General features: G+C 47.3%; 1 protein-coding gene across 1 annotated transcript; it reads right to left on the bottom strand.

The window, feature by feature from the left end:
• Nucleotides 1–2,498: 2,498 nt before the first annotated feature.
• Nucleotides 2,499–9,864, bottom strand: LOC110324541 (serine protease inhibitor A3N). The gene is made up of 5 exons (XM_021202189.2): nt 9,786–9,864; nt 7,283–7,936; nt 5,341–5,614; nt 4,280–4,430; nt 2,499–3,357 (listed from the first exon to the last, which is right to left on the bottom strand). The coding sequence occupies exons 2-5, from the start codon at nt 7,917–7,919 to the stop codon at nt 3,163–3,165; spliced, it is 1,257 nt and encodes a 418-aa protein (XP_021057848.1). The 5' UTR covers nt 7,920–7,936; nt 9,786–9,864; the 3' UTR covers nt 2,499–3,162.
• Nucleotides 9,865–18,227: the final 8,363 nt, after the last annotated feature.

Genomic DNA, 18,227 nt, shown 5'->3' with positions numbered 1-18,227 from the left:
AGAGGCAGAGGCAGAGGCAGATGAATCTCTTTGAAGCCAGCCTGGTCTACAGAGTGAATTCCAGGACAGCCAGAGCTATGAAGAGAAACCATGTCTCGAACAACAACAACAACAACAACAACAACAACAACCAAAAAGCTCCCAAAATCCAAACAAACAAGCAAACAAACAAAAAAAAAACAAGAATTTTTTCCTCTTCTCCACCATATAGTTCTGGGAGCTCACAGTGTGGCACAGCTGTCAGATGAAGGGAGCTGGGTGGGCTAGGTGTGTATGCACAGCCCTTTCCTCAAACAACAAAAGCTGTTTGTCAGTGACAGAAAAGCCAAAATGTTCACCCTGGACCACAGTGAAACTGTCACTAATCATGTCTACAATCCTCATAAAATGGGTTTTCCTTTTGGGGAGAGCACTGGAATTTGAACTCAGAGCTTGGCACATAGAAAGCACCCTAGCACTGAGTCATCCTTGAGCAGGTGTGTAATGTGTGTCTGTGTGTTGGAATGTGTGTGTGCATGCACACATGTGCAACAGCCCTCTTCTTACATTTTTCTTTTGCCGCAGCGCCTCACTAGGTTGCCCTACTGACCTTAAACTCCCTGTCAGATATTTCCTCCTTGGCCCCACAAGGTGGAATGTTCCAAAGGATATTAAAATGTGCTTCTATTTCTCCTCACTGGGAAAGGACAAAGCCAGGGAAGTGGCAAGGAGGGACTGCAGCTGGCCAAGTCCTCCTCAGCAGGCCTGGGGGTGACAGAGAGGAGCTCTGCTCCCCACTGCCACAGACTCTGGGTGGAGCCTGGCGTCCCCCACTCCATACTTCACAAAGTTCCCCTGCAGCTGGGCCTTTCCTCTGCTGCCCAGCCCTTTTACATCCTTAAAGCTCAGACCCTCACCTGAGAACTCATATTTCATTCCTGCTTGGGCCCGTTTTCCAGTGTCTTGTTCAAGCTATGTTAGTCACTGCTCAACAGATTGCATGCCCATTGGTGAGTCATCTCCTCCCTCCTCCCCATAGCTCTCCACAACCATTAGAACACACTTTATACTCACGAATCATTCCTGATATGGAAATCACATGTCTGTGGCTCACATCGCACAGGCCCTACTGTGTCTGGCTTCTTTCCCTGTGAGCATGCTGGCAGGCTCTCACACAGGGCAGCAGGAAATGGCACCTCCCTCGTTTGTCTAATGTAGTAAAATGTGTGGACTGAGCAAGCTCTGCTCGTCCATGCATCTGTTGGGGGACACTTGAGTCACAAGCCCTTTGGTGACTATGAAGAAGCATGGTGGACGCTGGCTGCAGTGCCTGCCATGTCCTCACTTTCTGTTCCTCTGAGTTCCTGCCTACAGCACGATTGGAGCATCAACCTCTCCCAAGATGCTGCGCCGTTCTCCATTCCCACTGCTGCATAGGAAGACTTGGAATTCTAGCCCTCCTAGGCTGTGACAACCACACATCACCTAGAAGGACAGTGCTGTAGAGGGTTCATCACCAAGGCAATTTGCTGGCCAAGAGACAGGGGGACACTCTGCCCCTAGGGAATGAGGAGAAGTAGACCCTAATATCTAGGTTCTAGACTCTCATGAGAGGTGGATTCAGACTTTGGCCACAGGTTCCAGACCCAGCTCAGCTCACAGGCAGCATTAGATCTATTCAGCACCAGGCTCCTTAGATACCTGGTCTGAGAGCAGAAAGGATGAAGGGATACAGCTGAATCATGTCGATATTCATGAGTGCATGTGGTGGTCAGCTCAAGGTCTCAACTGACAGTTAGGCACATTGTAATGGTTGGGACACTGGGCTGCTTTCAATAGACAGCCCCCATTCTTATCTCTATCCAAGGTCTTAATGGTGTAGCATCTCAGTGCTGGCTAGGGAATCCACACCCCTGCCCCCCGTCTCTCTGTGTGATTCTCTGTTGACAACAGGTCCACCTGTCAGTGTGTGTTCTTAGGTCCCTTGAGACTCAAATGTATCTCAACCTGGACACCTTCCCCTCTGTCTGCAGGCCTCTGGCTGTTTCCAGGCTCACAGGGTTCTCCTTGGACACCCAGCATCCCACACGAAAGCACCTTGGCCTCTATCCCAGGATACCATTCCATCTGAGCAGAAATGCTTAGACCTTAGAACAGAGCTCACATCCTGGTCCCAGACCCCTTTGGGTGCCCTCTTGAAGGCATCCAGAGCCTTGTTTTATCATCTACCTGTTCACCACCACTGTGAAGCCCCAGGAACAGACTCTTAGCTTGGTGAAGGTTGGCTGTGTCTGAGGCGACAGCAAACTTGGAATACCATAGTGTCTAGCTGTGTGTCATGGGGACATGCCTAAGCTTCTCTGTGCCTCAGTTTTCTCATCCATCAAGTGGCTCATAATAGCATGTAGGTCAGAGGGCCATCACAGGAGTCACAGAGTGTGAGTGACGATCTCTATGTGCCTGTTGTTATTAGAGGCCACCCACCCCTTGCCAACAAGAGTTGAGAGAACACGGCTACATTCAATGCAGTCATATGTTTATTGATCCTTTGCTCCTACTTCTTTATTCTGGTTGGTGGAGTTCATCATTTGTGTGAGGTTGGTCAGCTGGGAACTAGAAGAAAGGCTTCTTTGCTCTAAGTAGGAGTGCCAGGGGAAAGGAGCTGCTCTGACCCACAGGCCCATGCAGCTGCAGAAGTGAGGGCTCTAATTCTGTGCCAGATGTGGACAAGGTGAGGAGATCCTGCAGGGGGCAATGCCTGGAGCCAGAGCCTGGAGAAGAGAAAGAGTGAGGCAGACTGGGCACCAAGTGGTCCCAGATGCTGCAGATAGACACAGGGCAGCAAGCTTTCCTCTTGGTCCATATGGGTTGGCCTGTAAACTTGCACAGTCCCATCAAGACAGCAAAGCTGAAGGGAGACATAAGCAGAGCTTAAATTGGAACTGAGACTACTTGATGGGGCCCAGGCTTTTGGCTGGATACAGGGAGAGAGCAGGGGCAGGGGATAAGACAAATTTCAGGCTCAGGAACATGGGCTAGCACTACCAAGAAGTCTGGGAGCACAGCACTGACTTCCCTCAGGGCCAAGCAGAGCATGGAAGCCAAAATGCCCACGGAAACCCACAGACAGGCTCAATGCCTGGCTCCCGGGAAGAAGCATCAAAAACTTGGGGAGTTCTAGTCTCATTTGGGGTTGGATATCTTGGCCATAAAGGGGGCAATTTTAGTTTCTGTGTCAAAGATCATTATCAGGAAAGGCCGATTGAAATATATAGTCAGAGGGTCCAGTTTCCCAGACAGTGGGACAAGTTTGACTCCTGTGGCAGCAGCTGCCTCTGTCCCTGTCTCAGCCACATCCAGCATAGCCTTGTGCACCACCTGTGGGGAGAGAGACACATCACTCAGTGGAGACCAGGGAGGGCAGGAGAGGGGTCTGGAGCAAGCAGTGAGTGTTGGCCTCATCTGCTGGGGAATTTCCCTGCTTCCTCCCTGGGCTCTAACCCTGGATTCCCAAGTCTCTGCTCAGGGTGTGAGATGAGGCAGGCCCTGGGTCTGCTCAGTGTCTGAATCTGTGCTGTCCTCAAATCACTATAACAGGAGGACAGGAGCAGGCAATGGCAGGAGTTTCCTCACAGGCAGCCTCCCAACTCCATCAGAGGGAACGGCCAGGGTGCTGGCAGCCAGTGCAGGTCTCCCTATCCCTCCGGCTCCAGCCTCCTTGGGATATGCAACAGCAATGTGCAACCCCTGGCTTCACATTCCCAGAATGCCATGTCTTTCTGGGTCAGATCTGAGCCCAGGGCTCTGAGTGGGCACTGGAGAGGACAATGGTTACTGCCTGGCTGTGCACCTAGGAATGTAGTATGGGGGTCTAAGGCACCTTCTTTCCTGTTCTTGGGGTTTTCCTCAGAACTGCCATAGATTTCTTGTTATTACTTTTACTGTTAATATTCTGTGTGCTGGTCAAGAAGTACTGGAGGGAAGAAGTTGAGGCTGGATGGGCTTTGTGCCTGCAGTGGATTGTGGGTGGCACCGGAAGCCCTGCTCAGGTTGGTAACCATGTGATCTAACACCAAATATAGGCACTTCCTCACCATGGGTTCCTGGGTGTGGTTATGCCCAGGGAGTAAAGTAGGGATTGGGGGTAATGTAGTACTGCACTCTGCAGGAGTATCGGGGTTCTACGCTCTCCCCAGCACGAGGAAAACTGAGAAAGACAGGTCTTCTCACACCTGCCCACGCGGTCTTCACCATCCACATTCAGGACCCAAGCTGAACCACCAAGAGCATCTTTGTCTACCTGAGAGACTCTCAGATCCTTGTCTCCTGTGATCCCAGACAGGTCAGCCTGGGTGGAGAAGAGTTCCCTGATGCCCATCTCTGAAAGGATGTCCTCCAGGGTGTAGTCGGTGGAGATGGAGAACTTGGGCAGGTGTAGCTCATCTATCATCCTGAGAATGGAAGAGAAAGGAAGAGTCCCTAGACTCTGTGGCTCCTTCAGTCCACTGTGCCGCTGAGAGCCTTCTAACTAGAGGGAACTCCTCTTCCCACCCATGCCTACACAATGTGACTTTGCTCTCCCTAACAATAATTTTCCATCAGTGACTGAGAGTGTGAACAGTAGACAGGCATCCTGACTTGGTGCTGGATGTTTCTTGACTGAGGTTTCTTTCCTCCTAGATCCACAAATGCAGCCCTTCCCTGACATGGGGCCCTCTGACATCACCTAGTGACCCTTCCACTTAGCATTTACAGAGCACCAGGCTCACTGTCCTTATCCTCTGACACCCCTCCCCCTCACCACCTCCCACTGTAACTTATTAAATACTGATTATCTTAATCTCCCTTCTCTCTCTTCCTCAATTACAAGAAAGCCTATAAGGCCTTTCTTCAAGTTTTCTTGAAATTTTGTGCTTTAGTCTCAGATATCTTAGGGTAGATATTTAAGTCAGAGCTTGGCACGTAATAGGTTTTCAAGTCTTATTCTATGTATGGTGAATGATGACTATTGAGGGATGAGATGGCTCCACAGGGCAGTGCTGATTCTCAGAGCTCATCTCCTGTCAATCACAATTCCCTCTGCCTTCCAACTCATTCTAGATTCCGTGTAACTTACAGCCTGTTAGAGGGAGGAAACCTCAGGTCCTTATTCTAGCTGATCCCATCTTGTGAACACTGACAGCAACTCAGGGCCCAAAACACATAATCAGCAGAGGGAAATTCAACTCAAGTCCACCTGTCCCTGGGGACTGTCCACCATTACAGTGAGTACTAGTGTGACTCCGAGGTACAGGGACACTGGGCCTTAGACTGAGGACAGAACAGGGAGCCAGGCCAGTTCTGGGTCCTGGGGACAGTCACCTGGGCTTCAGAGAGTCCTTCCACTTCCTCAGGGTCTCTGGTTGCAAGCTGGCTTCCACCTGCTGCATTTTGCCCTTGTCAGGGAGGATGAACAGGGCGCTGGCATTTCCTGTGTACTTCAGCTCCACCACAGTGCAGGATAGCTCATCATCCCGGAAGTAGGGTGTGGTCAGGTCCTCCATGCTCATCATGGACACCTTCACGGGCCTCCTCTTGCCCGCATAGAACTCAGACTTGAATGTGTCAAGAGGGTCAAAGGGCACCTCCCATTTGGCTAAAGAAGGAACAAATCATCAGATTGAACGGCAGCAGAGACACTCTACCTTCTCCTCAGTGAAGACCGCTTCTGAGTTGTGACAGCAATCCATCCATTCTCAGTCACTCAGCGTGTCCCTTGGTGTGGCATATGCTGAACTGGAAAAACCCAGGTCAAGCTGCTAGCTATGAGCATTGTCCAAGTTGGGTTTGGAAGGGGGACCTCAAAACTACATCCTGGCTAATTGAGATCCTGACACAGTCAGGGACTTGGGGTGCAGTGTGTAAGAGAGACCAGAGTGAAGGTGGTGAGATTGGAGACAGGGGAGCCATGTCTAGAAGGCAATGGCTTGTGGGACAGGTTTCAGAGGTAACAGAACAGCACAGACTGAGTTCTTCCATATATTGGTCCATAATCTCACAGCTTGTGGGCTAAGACATGGGTAATGAATCCTCATCACACACATGGGCTGTGGCCACCACCCAAAATCACAGGTTCAGCTCAGGCTTATCCCAGATTCATACTATGTGCCCCAATTACCAAAGCACATGAGGGATTTGATAGTGAAACAATTCTTTGCTCTCAGCATCTCACGGCCTAGATATACATCTCACCTCACAGCAAGCAGCACTTGAGCCTGTGTCCTGGGGAGAGTTGAGAGAGCCATGTTCTACAGTCTAACCCTTCATGCTGTCACACTGCTTCCACCATCCCCTGTCCACAGCAGCTGTGGGGCCATCCTGCCCTCCTGTCCTCTGTCCTCCTATCCTTCCTGTCCTCCCTGTCCTCTTGTCCAGTTGAAGGTCTGGTCCCATCATGACTTCTGTCAGGCACCAATTTCAGGTCTGTCATTTGCTCCCTGTCTCTATCAGGCAGGATGCTGTGGGTGTGGGATCTCTGGATTTTCCCCCAGTACCATTACCTATAACATTATCTATAGCTGAGTCTCCATCTATCTTATCGGAATCTCTGGCTCAGGAATGTGTCTTGGAAATTCTGACCTTTCATGCTAAGTGGCTAGTTATCTTACAAAAGCAAAATTCCATGAAGTAGACATTCACTAAACACAGAACACTGCCTGGCTGACACGTCCCCATTTCTAATGTCTTTTACCGAGTCCCCACTTCTTTGTGTCAAGGACTAGCTTGTTACAGAAAGGGCTCACGGGAGAAGTCCTATATAGCAATTGCCAGCAGGTCTCTTCACTAGCCTTGGGCTATGCTACTTTCTCTCTTAAGTTTAGGACAGTCAGCCTCCTTAGGGCAACAATTCCCCATCTCACCTGGACCCTACTGGAGACAGAGGCTCTCCAACAGGGATGAATATTTCCTATAGGAGCATGTTTGAAATGCCCGAGGGAATCCGCCTCTGTAGGGAGTAGCCATGGCTTCTGCACATGCAGGTAGAACTGGATATGTGGGCTATGGTATTCTGCTGATAACTAAGGTTAAGTCACAGCCCAGGTCAGCCCTCTTAGATGGGCAGATTAAGGTTTATGTTGACTATGTACCAGAACCATACCATTTCCAAAAAAACCTAGAAGAAAAGTAAGGCCTCTGGGTAATAAGAAGCTAAGCACCTATGCCTACAAGGCTTAGAGCACCTCCTTTTCAGTTGTCATCCTATTGACACAGGTACCCAGCCAAGACTCCTTCCCTCCACTCCCCAGGCAGTGACCACGCTCACCTTTAAAGTAGATGTAATTCACCAGCATCATGGATGTCCTCTTATCCAGGTCTGAGACCAGCTCCTTGATCATCCCCTGGGTCTGTTTCCTCACATAGTCATTGATGAGCTTTTTGGCTTCACGAGGCTGCTGGAAGTCAGCTGTGAAGGCCTCAGCCTGGTACAGAGCCCTTGCCTTCTCCTTGAACTCTGCTAGGATCTGCTGGCGCTTTTCAACAAATAGGGCACTGCCTGTGCTGATCTGTACCTGGTCCCTTGGCTGGCTGATCCTCTGTAGGAGATGTCCAAAGCCCTGGTGGATGTCTGCTTCAGAGGTCTCTGTGAGATTGAACTTGAGACCTTCTAGAATCTCTTCCAGGGTGTTGCTCTTTGCTCCCAGGGACACGACGGCCAAGGCAGCTGAGATACTAAGTGGGGAGAAGACAATATTTTTATCTGGATTCTTCAAAGCCAGCTTCTTGTAGAGGCTGAAGGCAAAGTCAGTGTTGATGGAGGCCAATGTGAGATGGTCCAGTTGTGTCCCATTGTGATGGTCTTCTTGCACTGCAGTGTCCATTCCCAATGTGCCATCTGGGAAACAGAGGACAGCAGGGCAGATTCCAGCCATCAAGAGCCCCAGAGCTGCAATGAAGGCCATCTTCTCTGTTCTGCAGTCTGAAAGAAAAATATCCTTTGAGTCTGGAAGGACCAGCCCGTGCTCTGACCATCTCTTAGTTCTCCCACCTGGCTGTCATTGTGCCCTGCTCTGCTGTTCTTCCTGCCTCGATGATTGCCCACGGGAGGTGCTCTGGCCACTCGGATGACAGAATGATACCATGTGTTCCCTACTATCACGGAGGAAGTGCTGTTGCAGAAGCCGATTTTCCTAACAGAGAATCAAATGCTCAAGAGAGTTACAGGGCTATGCCAGGGTCAAAGAGCAGCCAAACAGGAGCAGGGGTGGCTGTAAACCCTGCCTGCTCAGAATCGTCTATCTTTCTCGAATGGCAATGGACCCATTAGAAGGCAGGGATTCCTCTTCCTTTGCAATGGTTCCCTTCCTCCAAGTTCCTGCCTGTCATTCCTGGTAGGCAGACCTCAGTGGCCTTGAAGCAGAAACTAGCACAGGGTCTATCTTAGCCTTTTGGTGATAAGTCTACCAAATCTCAAAACCATGGCCTGAGTCCAGAACATATTTCTGGGAGTGCAGATGTCAACTGAGAAGAAGCACTGGAGACATCCAGGGCAGTGCCAAAGCCTTGCGACCTCTGAGAACAGGTATTAGTAGGGTCAGTATGGGAAGGTTCTATCTGCCCTGCCAGGGAACCACATGGTCGTTTGTGCCTCAGACTTGGCAGGCTTCCTGGAGGGAAGAAGAACTAGCAGTATCAGTTTCTGACACCTGGACCAGATCTCATGCTCGCTGTCAGGAGGGCTGTGTGGTAGCAAGCAAATAGGTGGACCTCTCTGTGTAGCTTGGTGAGGGGTCCAGGTTACATTATTGGTAAGTGGCTGGCTTGTTGTGGGCATTGGAAGTGGTTGTCTGGAATGTCTAGGGGTCCATCTCCTCTATATCCATCTGGAGTGGGGACCACAGGCATCCTAATGGACTATACTTGAGTGCCTGCAACTCTACCTTTAACCTCTGGCCATTTGTATAGGTGTCCAAAGGTGAAGGTGGATGGTAAATGAACAGGAGACAGAGGAAGATGAGAAAGGGAAGAGCAGGAGTTTGGAGAAAGAAAGAAGGAGTGAAAAGTGGAAGAAAGAGGAACATGGAGGTAGGAGGAGGGGGGGTCAGGGAGAGGAGGATGGAGTCGAGGGAAGATGGAGGGGACAGGAGAGAATTGGAAGGCCCAGAGGAGTGTTGGCGCTAGACACTTGTGCAAATGGCTGCGACATGTCTGCAGATGAGCCAGGGACCTCAGCAACTTAGCTGATTTTACTTTCAATCTGATGCAACCATTTCTTTCGAAAAGCACTAAACAGTGTTTTGTGCCAAAAATATTTCCAGGGAAAAGAGGTTGCTCAGTTTGTATAGCAAGAGACATGGCTCAGTGACTGAGCCTTCTTTGCTTCCCTAGTTGAGGGGGAAGCCCCTCTGCTTGGCCAGGGGATCTGGTATCTAAGAGGGAAGTGGGATCCCACCCCCCACCCCAGGCATCTCCTCTGTGATGTGAGCATGGCAGAGCTGCCACCTCCACCAGAGTGACTCTGCAACAGTCCTGTCTCACCCTAGCTATGACAGCAGCATGCAAGCTAGACATCTCTCTAAACTTCCCTCCCTGTGGAGTCAGAGAAGCAGGCTCCATTTACTCTCCACGAGCAGAGACCACAGCATCTGTATCTACCACAAGCAAGAGAAACTGACCAGAGAGAAGATTCTATGAGCCCAAGAAATGTTCCCTGATTGTAAGCCAGTATCTCAGCCAAAGACCTTGCCCCACCCCACAAACATAAGTTGTAGGCAGTAGCCAGTACTGTACAGTCCTGGGAAGGTTCCTTCTTGGTCCCTGGGCATTACCTGCAGAGCTTATTCCAGCCAGCTGCCAGCCTCTGTGATATCTGACTCGTGATGTTCAGGGTTGCCGCTTGCCTGGCATGTTGATCTCCCAAGTGAACAGTGATGCCTATTTATCCCCACCAAGGGCTCCTCCCTCCTCTTAGGAAATGCTGGCATGGACAAGCTGTGCTCTGTGCTCAGACTGGAAATGGACAGACTGGGTGATTTCTGGTAACATGGATTTGTAGTCTCTATCTGAACTCCTTCCTGATGGGAAAATTCCCACCTCTGTTCTACACAAGCCCACTGCTGTTCTGGGCATGTCTTCTGTTTGTCAAATGCTTCAGAGTCGATGTGGAAAGGGGAAGAAGTCAGAAGCAAAAGGAGAGTGCACTGCCCTCATTGTCTCCAGGAAGGCTGCAGCTAACATTTGTCCTGGACTGTCTAAGTCGTTCAGGAAAGAACAGAGCAACTCTGTCTGTCCTCCCAGTTTCTCTAGGGAAACTTATGTATTAATAAACACATGCTTGATGCTGACAGAAGCTGTCCACATCTATATCTGTCCTGCCAGGAACGGCCGTATCCTAAATAGAGATTTGTCTTTCTCTCTTTATGCTGCATGTCCCAACCTTTCTCTTGTGCAGGAATATCATGGCCAAATCACACTTTTCCTTTCACACTTCTCCTCCTCCTCCCTCTCCTCCTCTTCCTCCTCCTTCTTAAAAAAAAAGATTTATTTTATTTATATGAGTACACTGCAGCTGTCTTCAGACACACCAGAAGAGGGCATCAGCTCTCATTAGAGATGGTTGTGAGCCACCATGTGGTTGCTGGGAATTGAACTCAGGACCTAGGAAAGAGCAGTCAGTACTCTTAACCACTGAGCCATCTCTCCAGCCCCTCTTTTACACTTCTTACGCTCATCCAGCTCCTTCTAGTATTTTTCCTCTCCTAAACTCTGAAGAGCCTCTTTGTCTACTGACACCTACTAATGCTTTAACTTATCCTCTTCCACATTCCCTCATTGACCCCAAAGCACAGGACACTGTTCCTCTTTCAAAGGGTTCCCATCAGCACTCTTATTAAGATCCTACTTCAGGACCTTACCTTTACCCCTGTATCACTCTGTACAAGGCTTAAAACCTCTCATACAGCAGCTGCTTATTAAGGTGCTCTCAAGCATACTCTTTTAGCCTGTATCACCCCTGCCTTGCCCATCCCAAAGTCTTTTACTGTCCATGCTCAGGCCCTCAGCATTATCAGCACAGCATCCTTCCTATCCCATGCTCAGGACCTCAGCATCATCAGCACAGCATCTTTCCTATCCCATGCNCAGGACCTCAGCATCATCAGCACAGCATCTTTCCTATCCCATGCCCAGGACCTCAGCATCATCAGCACAGCATCCTTCCTATTCCCTGCAGCAGTGCCTAACCCTCATACTAGACTTTCTCACACTCTTCCTCTACTTCTCTCTTTACTGCTGTAGATTAAGGACAGTTTATCACTCCTTCACACCCAGATAACAATACCTCATCACCAGACTCTGACCACTGACCTCCTTTCTCTCAACCTGCCCCCCTCCCCAGCAGGTTCGACTAGTATGTAGATGACCTTATATGATACTGCCCCTCACTCTGCTGCTTTGAAGCAGCATTCAAGAACCCCTCTTCTCGGGGCTGGAGAGATGGCTCAGTGGTTAAGAATGCTGGCTGCTCTTCCAGAGATCCAGAGTTCAATTCTCAGCAACCACATGGTGGCTATTAGCCATCTGTAATGGGATTAAATGCCCAGTTCTGGTATGTTTGAAGACAGTGATAATGTACTAAATACATAAAATAAATGAATCTTTAAAAGAAAGATGTACTTCTTAAAAAAAAAAAAAAGAACCCCTCTTTTCAGGACCTCAGTCAGGAGGTAGGAGAGGACTGAGAGCCAACTAGTTTGAGAACAAATGAGGAACAATGTACATTGTAGGTTAAGGTTTATGTATTTAGGTAAGAGGGATAAGGATGGATTTCTGTTTGTCCTGTGCAGGTTGAGGTTTTTGTTTGTAGTTGTAGAATAAAATCACTTTTGTCCTGTGCTAAGTCCTTGTAACTTAATATGAGACCAAAGCGGAAAAAGTCAACCTTGCAGGTTAATGGTTCTGTTTGCAGTTGAGACAGTTAAGAACGAAGTCCTGTTTGTCTGTCCTGTGTTTGTTTGATCCACCTGCCCTGGATGTGCTTGATCACATGTGGGCAAGAGGTACTTGGATGGGAAACACGTCAGGGCATGTGCTTGCCCTTATTGGAGGTAGGCAGGAGGTTCATAGGCAGGGAAGACGTCAGGATGTACACTTGTCCCTAATTCATTCTGATGGGAAATGCAGTGAATTTTGGGCTTTGCCATTTTAAGCTGCTGCAAAAATGTGACTCATAGCCATTTTCTGGGAACCCAGACATGGACCTGGCCAAAGCCCACCCACATGTCCACTATGTAATCATTATGCCATCACTAATTCTTTCAATTGGCTTTAATTTGTAGTAGTGGTTTTATTGTCAGATGGTGGGATTAACAGTTTTTGTTTGCACTTACAACAGTTGAAAAGAAGTTCCCATTTGTCTTGTATTAATTCCTTGGAAGTTAAGGTTTTTATTTGTAATTAAGAATAAGTTCCTGTTTCTTAAACCTCATATAAACTGCAAAACATGTTTTTCAACCTACATTAAACTTGTGACCCCATCCACATGATGTGTATTTCCCCTCCCCCCTTTCCCTTCCCCTTTGTTGTATTTTTCCAACAGTATATAACAGCAATCCCACTTGTCCCTGTAAACAGTTTATGTCTCCTAGAAAAGGGAGTTCAAGAGACCAGCAGGAATTGTTCCTTTGAATCCTGACTTAGGAGAAGATAAAGTGCCTACCCAGTCCTGGATGTACCCTCAAAATACAGGTTGCTTCAATTGGAAAATTGTGGGTTTGCTTTTTTTCTTTCTTGCAATTCTCAGGTTTAACACTATCTTCAACAAAAGTCTGGAGTGTTAGGCCTAAAGCAGAGACCCCAAAACAGCGATGCTGGAGACAAGACCCTAAGAGAGGGCCTTTGGCTGGGTAAACAGAAGCCTAAAGGCAGCTTTCTGTTTCCTGGGAAAGCAGATCCCCTAAGGTGAGTTTTTCTTTATCAGGAACCACTCTATTTTATTCAGCATTCTCTTGCTGAGAAGAGACACCAAGAGAAAGGCAGCTCTTAGAAAAGGTAACATTAAATTGGGGGCTGCTCACCCTTTCAGAGGCTCAGTCCCTTTTTGTCATGTCCAAGGGAACAAGGCATGGTACTGGAGAAATAGCTGCGGGCTCCATCCTGTTAATGCAGGCTGGGGTAGGCATGAAATTTGAACCCTCAGATTCTCAAGGGTTTATCTAACCTCAGAATGTAGTCTCTTCACCCTCAGCATAAGATGTACTCAACCCCTGACCCCTTCCTTCTAAAATATTGTCTTTTCCCCTTTTGACTGAGGAAATTATCCTTCACTGTCTACTGTAGACATAAATACTTTGCAATCTACTTTTAATAAGGATTCAACTTCTCCTTTAGCCCATCACCCATCAGAGGTAGTTGAAAAGTTATCAGGATGTGGGGGAAGTGAACCTGTTCAGCAGTTGTTCTTTGGTGTTGAGCTCGATCTTTTTGGCAGCAGTTCAGTCCCACAGCAAACACCAAATATGACCCAGCAGCTGCAGACCAGCCCTCTACCTCTAGGCCAGAAGACACCACTCACAAACCAGCAGCTACAGTTCAGTCCTTTTGGCAGGCAGACACCAGACACGAACCAGCAGCTGTAGTTCAATCCTGAAGAAACTGCAAGGCTTGCCATCTGGACTGAGGCAAGGCCATGGAAGCAGCAAGCTGCCACATGAGCTGTGTTACCAGAAGTTGAGCCCAACAGTGCTATGTAAGGTGAACCTATACATGCATGTCTTTAGTGAAGAATAGCAAGGTGGAGCAAACCAAACCAATGCTGGGTGCTCATCTTCCACTGTCTGCGGGGTCATATTTATACTCTTTCATCATGGGTTCTTTCATATGTTTGCTATATCCAAACATCCTTTCACCCATGTCTGCTTCAGGAAAACATTGTTTTACATGTCTGTTCCAGCGAAATATCCTTTCAACTGTGTGCCCCAGCAAAACAACTCTGGACATAACTGACTTTCCAAACAAGCCAGAAGTTTCCATTTCAGTCTACTAAACCAGAAATGACTTTCTCTAAAGAAGACACGAGGCAAGACAATGCTGTTGTCCCTCCGGGCCCACCCATGTCTGCTCTAGACCTGTCTCAAACCAGCCTTAAGGCTAAGTAGGCTCCTAGAAGGGAGGTAGGAAGTGTAGTCTATGGGGAGGTGCACTACTGCTGTGGGGTGTCTACCAGAGAAGACTACTTGGACACAGGGTTGAGGCAGTAGAAAGTCTTTGTAACTGGCTGGAGACTACAGTGGGTGTTCAGGATGACACTGTATCCCAAGTCTTTCTCAGGGTGAACTTTTAAGCAGAAAGACCATATCCTGGGGTGACATCCTTCAGTTAACAAGAACATTAGGCCAGAATTAGAACAATAGAAATGAAGAAGAAAGGTTAGTACACTTAGAGATTTTTTTTTCCTCCCCAAACTGTGGACTTTGATGGATTAGGTTTTCATTTTGGTTGGTGATGGTGTCTACACGCTGAATTTCATAGCCTGATGGGTGCTTCCTCAATGGATCAGTTGTGCAGAGGTCTGGGGGCCTTCTGTGTTGTTTGGGGAACAGTTGAAAGGTATTACTAAGGAGCTCAATGATTTTGCCAGTTGTCTTAGTTAGCGATTCTATCACTGTGATGAAACACCATGACCAAAAAGGCAAGTTGGAGAGGAAAGGGTTTGTTTGGTTTATTTGGCTTACACTTCCACACCACTGTTCATCACTGAAGAAAGTTCAGACAAGCAGTTAAACAGGTCAGGGCTCTGGAGGCAGAAGTCGATGCAGAAGCCAGAGAGGGGTGCTGCTTACTGGCTCGCTTCCCATAGCCTGCTCAGTCTGATTACTTACTGTACTTAGGACCACTACCCCAGTGATGGCCCCTCCCACAATGCACTGGGCCTACCACCAATAAACAGTAAGAACATGCTCCGCAATCTTGCCTATACCCTGGTCTTATTGAAACATTTTCTTAATTGAGGTTTCCTCTTTCTGACGACTCTAGCTTGTGTCAAGTTGACATAATCTAGCCAGGGAATCAATTCAGTGAAGCAGAAGGCTGGGGAATTTGTGTGGAAGTGGATTTTTAGAGTGTGGGGTGATGGTGAAAGGAAGGTAAAAGTGGATCATGCTGAGGTTATTGGTATGGGTTCAGTTAGTAGAGATTCTAGTTCAATTGGGAAACTCATATAGTTAAAGGGCACTAATTTAAAAATATAGATATCTGAAACATTTGTCAAAAGCATTCCTACTGAAAGGGAGTTGGATATGTCTGATATTCCTTGGCTTAGTGCTGATGAAGGGGTTTTAAGGCTCAGGGAAACTGTAATGCTAGTGTGGGTATGCTGTGTAAAACTCAATCCTTCACAATGGGACATCCCAGAAGATATGCTCTTCACTAATCTTGTAACATGAAAAATGGTGAGAGGGGCACCAGCAAGCACATTTGGAAAACTTGGTGGTCACCCTTTTCCTGTGACAGACCTGGGGTTTGGAGACATGCTGCTCAACTGGATGAATTCAATGTAATGAGTTCTTTTGGACCCTGATGTAGCAGGAGCCAAGTGGATGAATTGAATCAGCAAGGGCAAGGTGATCTTAGTTATCAAAACCAGCAGCATAGACAAAGCAATGTCTGAAATGATCTGACCGTAACGGGCAGCACGGGTAAAGTGATTCTTCTGGTTGTATAATTCTTATTGACCATTGGTACTGGCTAATTAATCTTGGTTTTTCCAACAGTAGAATCGATAAAAAGCGTTTTTATTTGATCTGTATAAGCAGAAAAATTCTCAAACAAATGAAAGGCTCCATTGGCAAACGGATAGGCAAAATGATAGGCAAAACCCAATCTTGGCCTATAAACTAATTTCCAGACTTCAGCCAGTTTGCAGGTCTAGGAGCCCTTGAATGATGGGATGGCCAGATCCCCCCAAGTAAGGACTTTGATAAAATCTCTCCAGTTCACCTTTCTCCAGTCCTTCCCCAGAGTGACCATCAGCTTTTTATAAGGGTGATTGTAGTGAGAATTTTGGTTTCTTACAAAACCCAGTTATGTTCTGCCTAAGTGTTTTTGTTTTAATCCCAAGTGTGGGATATGAGGCTGCTGTAGATTGTCCATAGCAGTTTCTATGATTTGTCTCATGCTCTGGCAGGGCCTGATTCTGCCAGCTGAAAATGATTTATTTTTGGAATTCTGAGGATTCTTGTAAAAGTGTATAAATGTCAGCGCCCTGAGAGAGGCGGCAGCTTCTCCCCATGCTGCTGCTGCTGATTTTGCTCTTTGCTGGATTGGTAGCTATTCTGATGGCAGAGATTGGCCTTTCCCCTAGATACATGACACCCCTAATCAGCAGGAAGTAGGCTAAAGAGGTCTATGCCCCTTTCCCTTCTAACAATCGTTGTCTCCTACCTATTGTTGGGGGTGGGTTGGAAAGGATTAAAGGTGGGATAATGTTTGGAAGGGAGAGATAAGAACCCAGTAAAATAGCCTAAAATATGCCAACAGGTAACTGTACACTGGAGGAAAGAAGCAATTAGACTATTCCATTTCAAATACTTGTTCTGAAATGACAACAATTCCAAGAGAACCCAGGAAACATTGTGGCCTTCCAGTTAAAGTAGGAGCTTAGGGAGGTCAGGTGATTAATGGAGTTTTGGCCAAAATCTGACTCACATTAGGTCCCTGAACTCATCCTGTGGTTATTTTATTGTCTCAGAAGTGTAGTTGGGACTAACATACTTTGAAGTTGTCAGAATTCTCATGTTGGTCCCCTGACCTGTGGACTGAGGACCATTAGGATTGGAAATGCTAAGTGAAGCCTTGAGATTTGCCTCTGCCGGGGAAAATAACGAATCAAATGCAGCATCTCAGGCTTAGTGTTAGTGGGCCTACTTGGGCTCTAGAGACAGCACATCCCTCACTTGAATGGGCTACTCTGCCCATTTACCAAGTGACTTGGAGAGCTGATAGCTTTCTATAGGGCTGGGGCAGGAGAAGGCTCTTCAACAGAACCTGGCTGCTTCAGAATGGAATCGTGTTAGGGGAATTTTACGTGCTTGTGAGAAAACGCCAAGAAAACAAGACAAGAGTCTTATGACTCCAGGGTTTTTTGAAAACACACAGAATTATATGCCCCTCCCAGATGGAGTGGACAGGAGGGACTTTCCTTCTGATTATTCATTGCAGATGACTATTGACATTTGTTTATTTGCCTCTATGGAAAAACATTAATTTTTTTTTTTTTGCCATGTGTGGATTGTCCTTGTGACCATACACTTACTCAGGTGACTCTTCCTAACACTCAGTAAACTGGCTGAAGATCTGAATAAAGTTGGCTATTGCATGAGACTTTCCTCTGTCTCAGTTTTAGTCTCCCTTCTAGGTTGTACCACTTTAACGAGCATGGACACAGGCACTCCATAACTTGAATGGCCCATCATGAGCTGGGTGTTTTCTGACCACCAAGTCATAAAATAGGACATGCATTGCAGCAAACCATTATCAAAATGAAATAGTATATACATGATCAAATCCATGCAGGTTCTGAAGGCACTAGAAAGTTACATGAAGAAATTGCCCAAATGCCTATGGTTTCTATTCCATTGACAATTCTGTCTACTGCCAACCATAGCATCGTGATGTGTACTCAATGATCCATTGACTGTGGCAGAGAGTTTTGGGCCTGTTTTACTGATGGTTCTGCATGTTATGCTTACACCAGCCAGCCATGGACAGGTTCTCTTAAGGAGAACCCTGAAGATAGCTGCAGAGGGAGATCTTGATGGTGGGCAAAATTTCAGGCAGTGTACATGGGCATACATGTTTGGGAGGAGAAATGACTAGAGGTGTAATTGCTCACTGATTCATGGATACAGTCAATAGATTTTCAGGTTCTTGAAAAGAGGATGATTGGAAATTTGGTGAGAAGGACATCTGGCAAAGAAGTATGAGGAGAGATCTCTCCAGATGGGAGAAGGATGTGAAGATATGTAATGCTCATCCAACATAAGGAAGAGTTCAATAATCAAGTAGATAGAATGATCCATTCTGGGGACAGTGTCAGATGTGCCAGCAGCAGAGCCCAACACTTCATGTTACACAGGGTGTGCCGGTCAGCACTCTGGAGGCAGCTGACTGGTGGTGTGAAGCCTTCCTGGTGGTGCAAAGAGTGGCTTTTGTTATCATCTGTTAGATTTCTTCACAATTCTAGGTACAGAAAGAAGCCTATGCTGTAGACAGTT

Source organism: Mus pahari, chromosome 7, assembly GCF_900095145.1.
Source record: "Mus pahari chromosome 7, PAHARI_EIJ_v1.1, whole genome shotgun sequence".
Taxonomy (NCBI): domain Eukaryota; kingdom Metazoa; phylum Chordata; class Mammalia; order Rodentia; family Muridae; genus Mus; species Mus pahari.
The sequence above is the reverse complement of the archived record's forward strand: the minus strand, read 5'-3'. Positions and strand labels throughout refer to the sequence as shown.

Coding starts and splice junctions, on each gene's coding strand:
- LOC110324541 (XM_021202189.2), bottom strand. CDS start 7,919: ATGGCCTTCATTGCAGCTCTGGGGCTCTTGATGGCTGGAATCTGCCCT. Junction 5,615..7,282: donor GAATTACATCTACTTTAAAG/GTGAGCGTGGTC, acceptor TTCCTTCTTTAG/CCAAATGGGAGGTGCCCTTT. Junction 3,358..4,279: donor AGGATCTGAGAGTCTCTCAG/GTAGACAAAGAT, acceptor CTCTCCCCACAG/GTGGTGCACAAGGCTATGCT.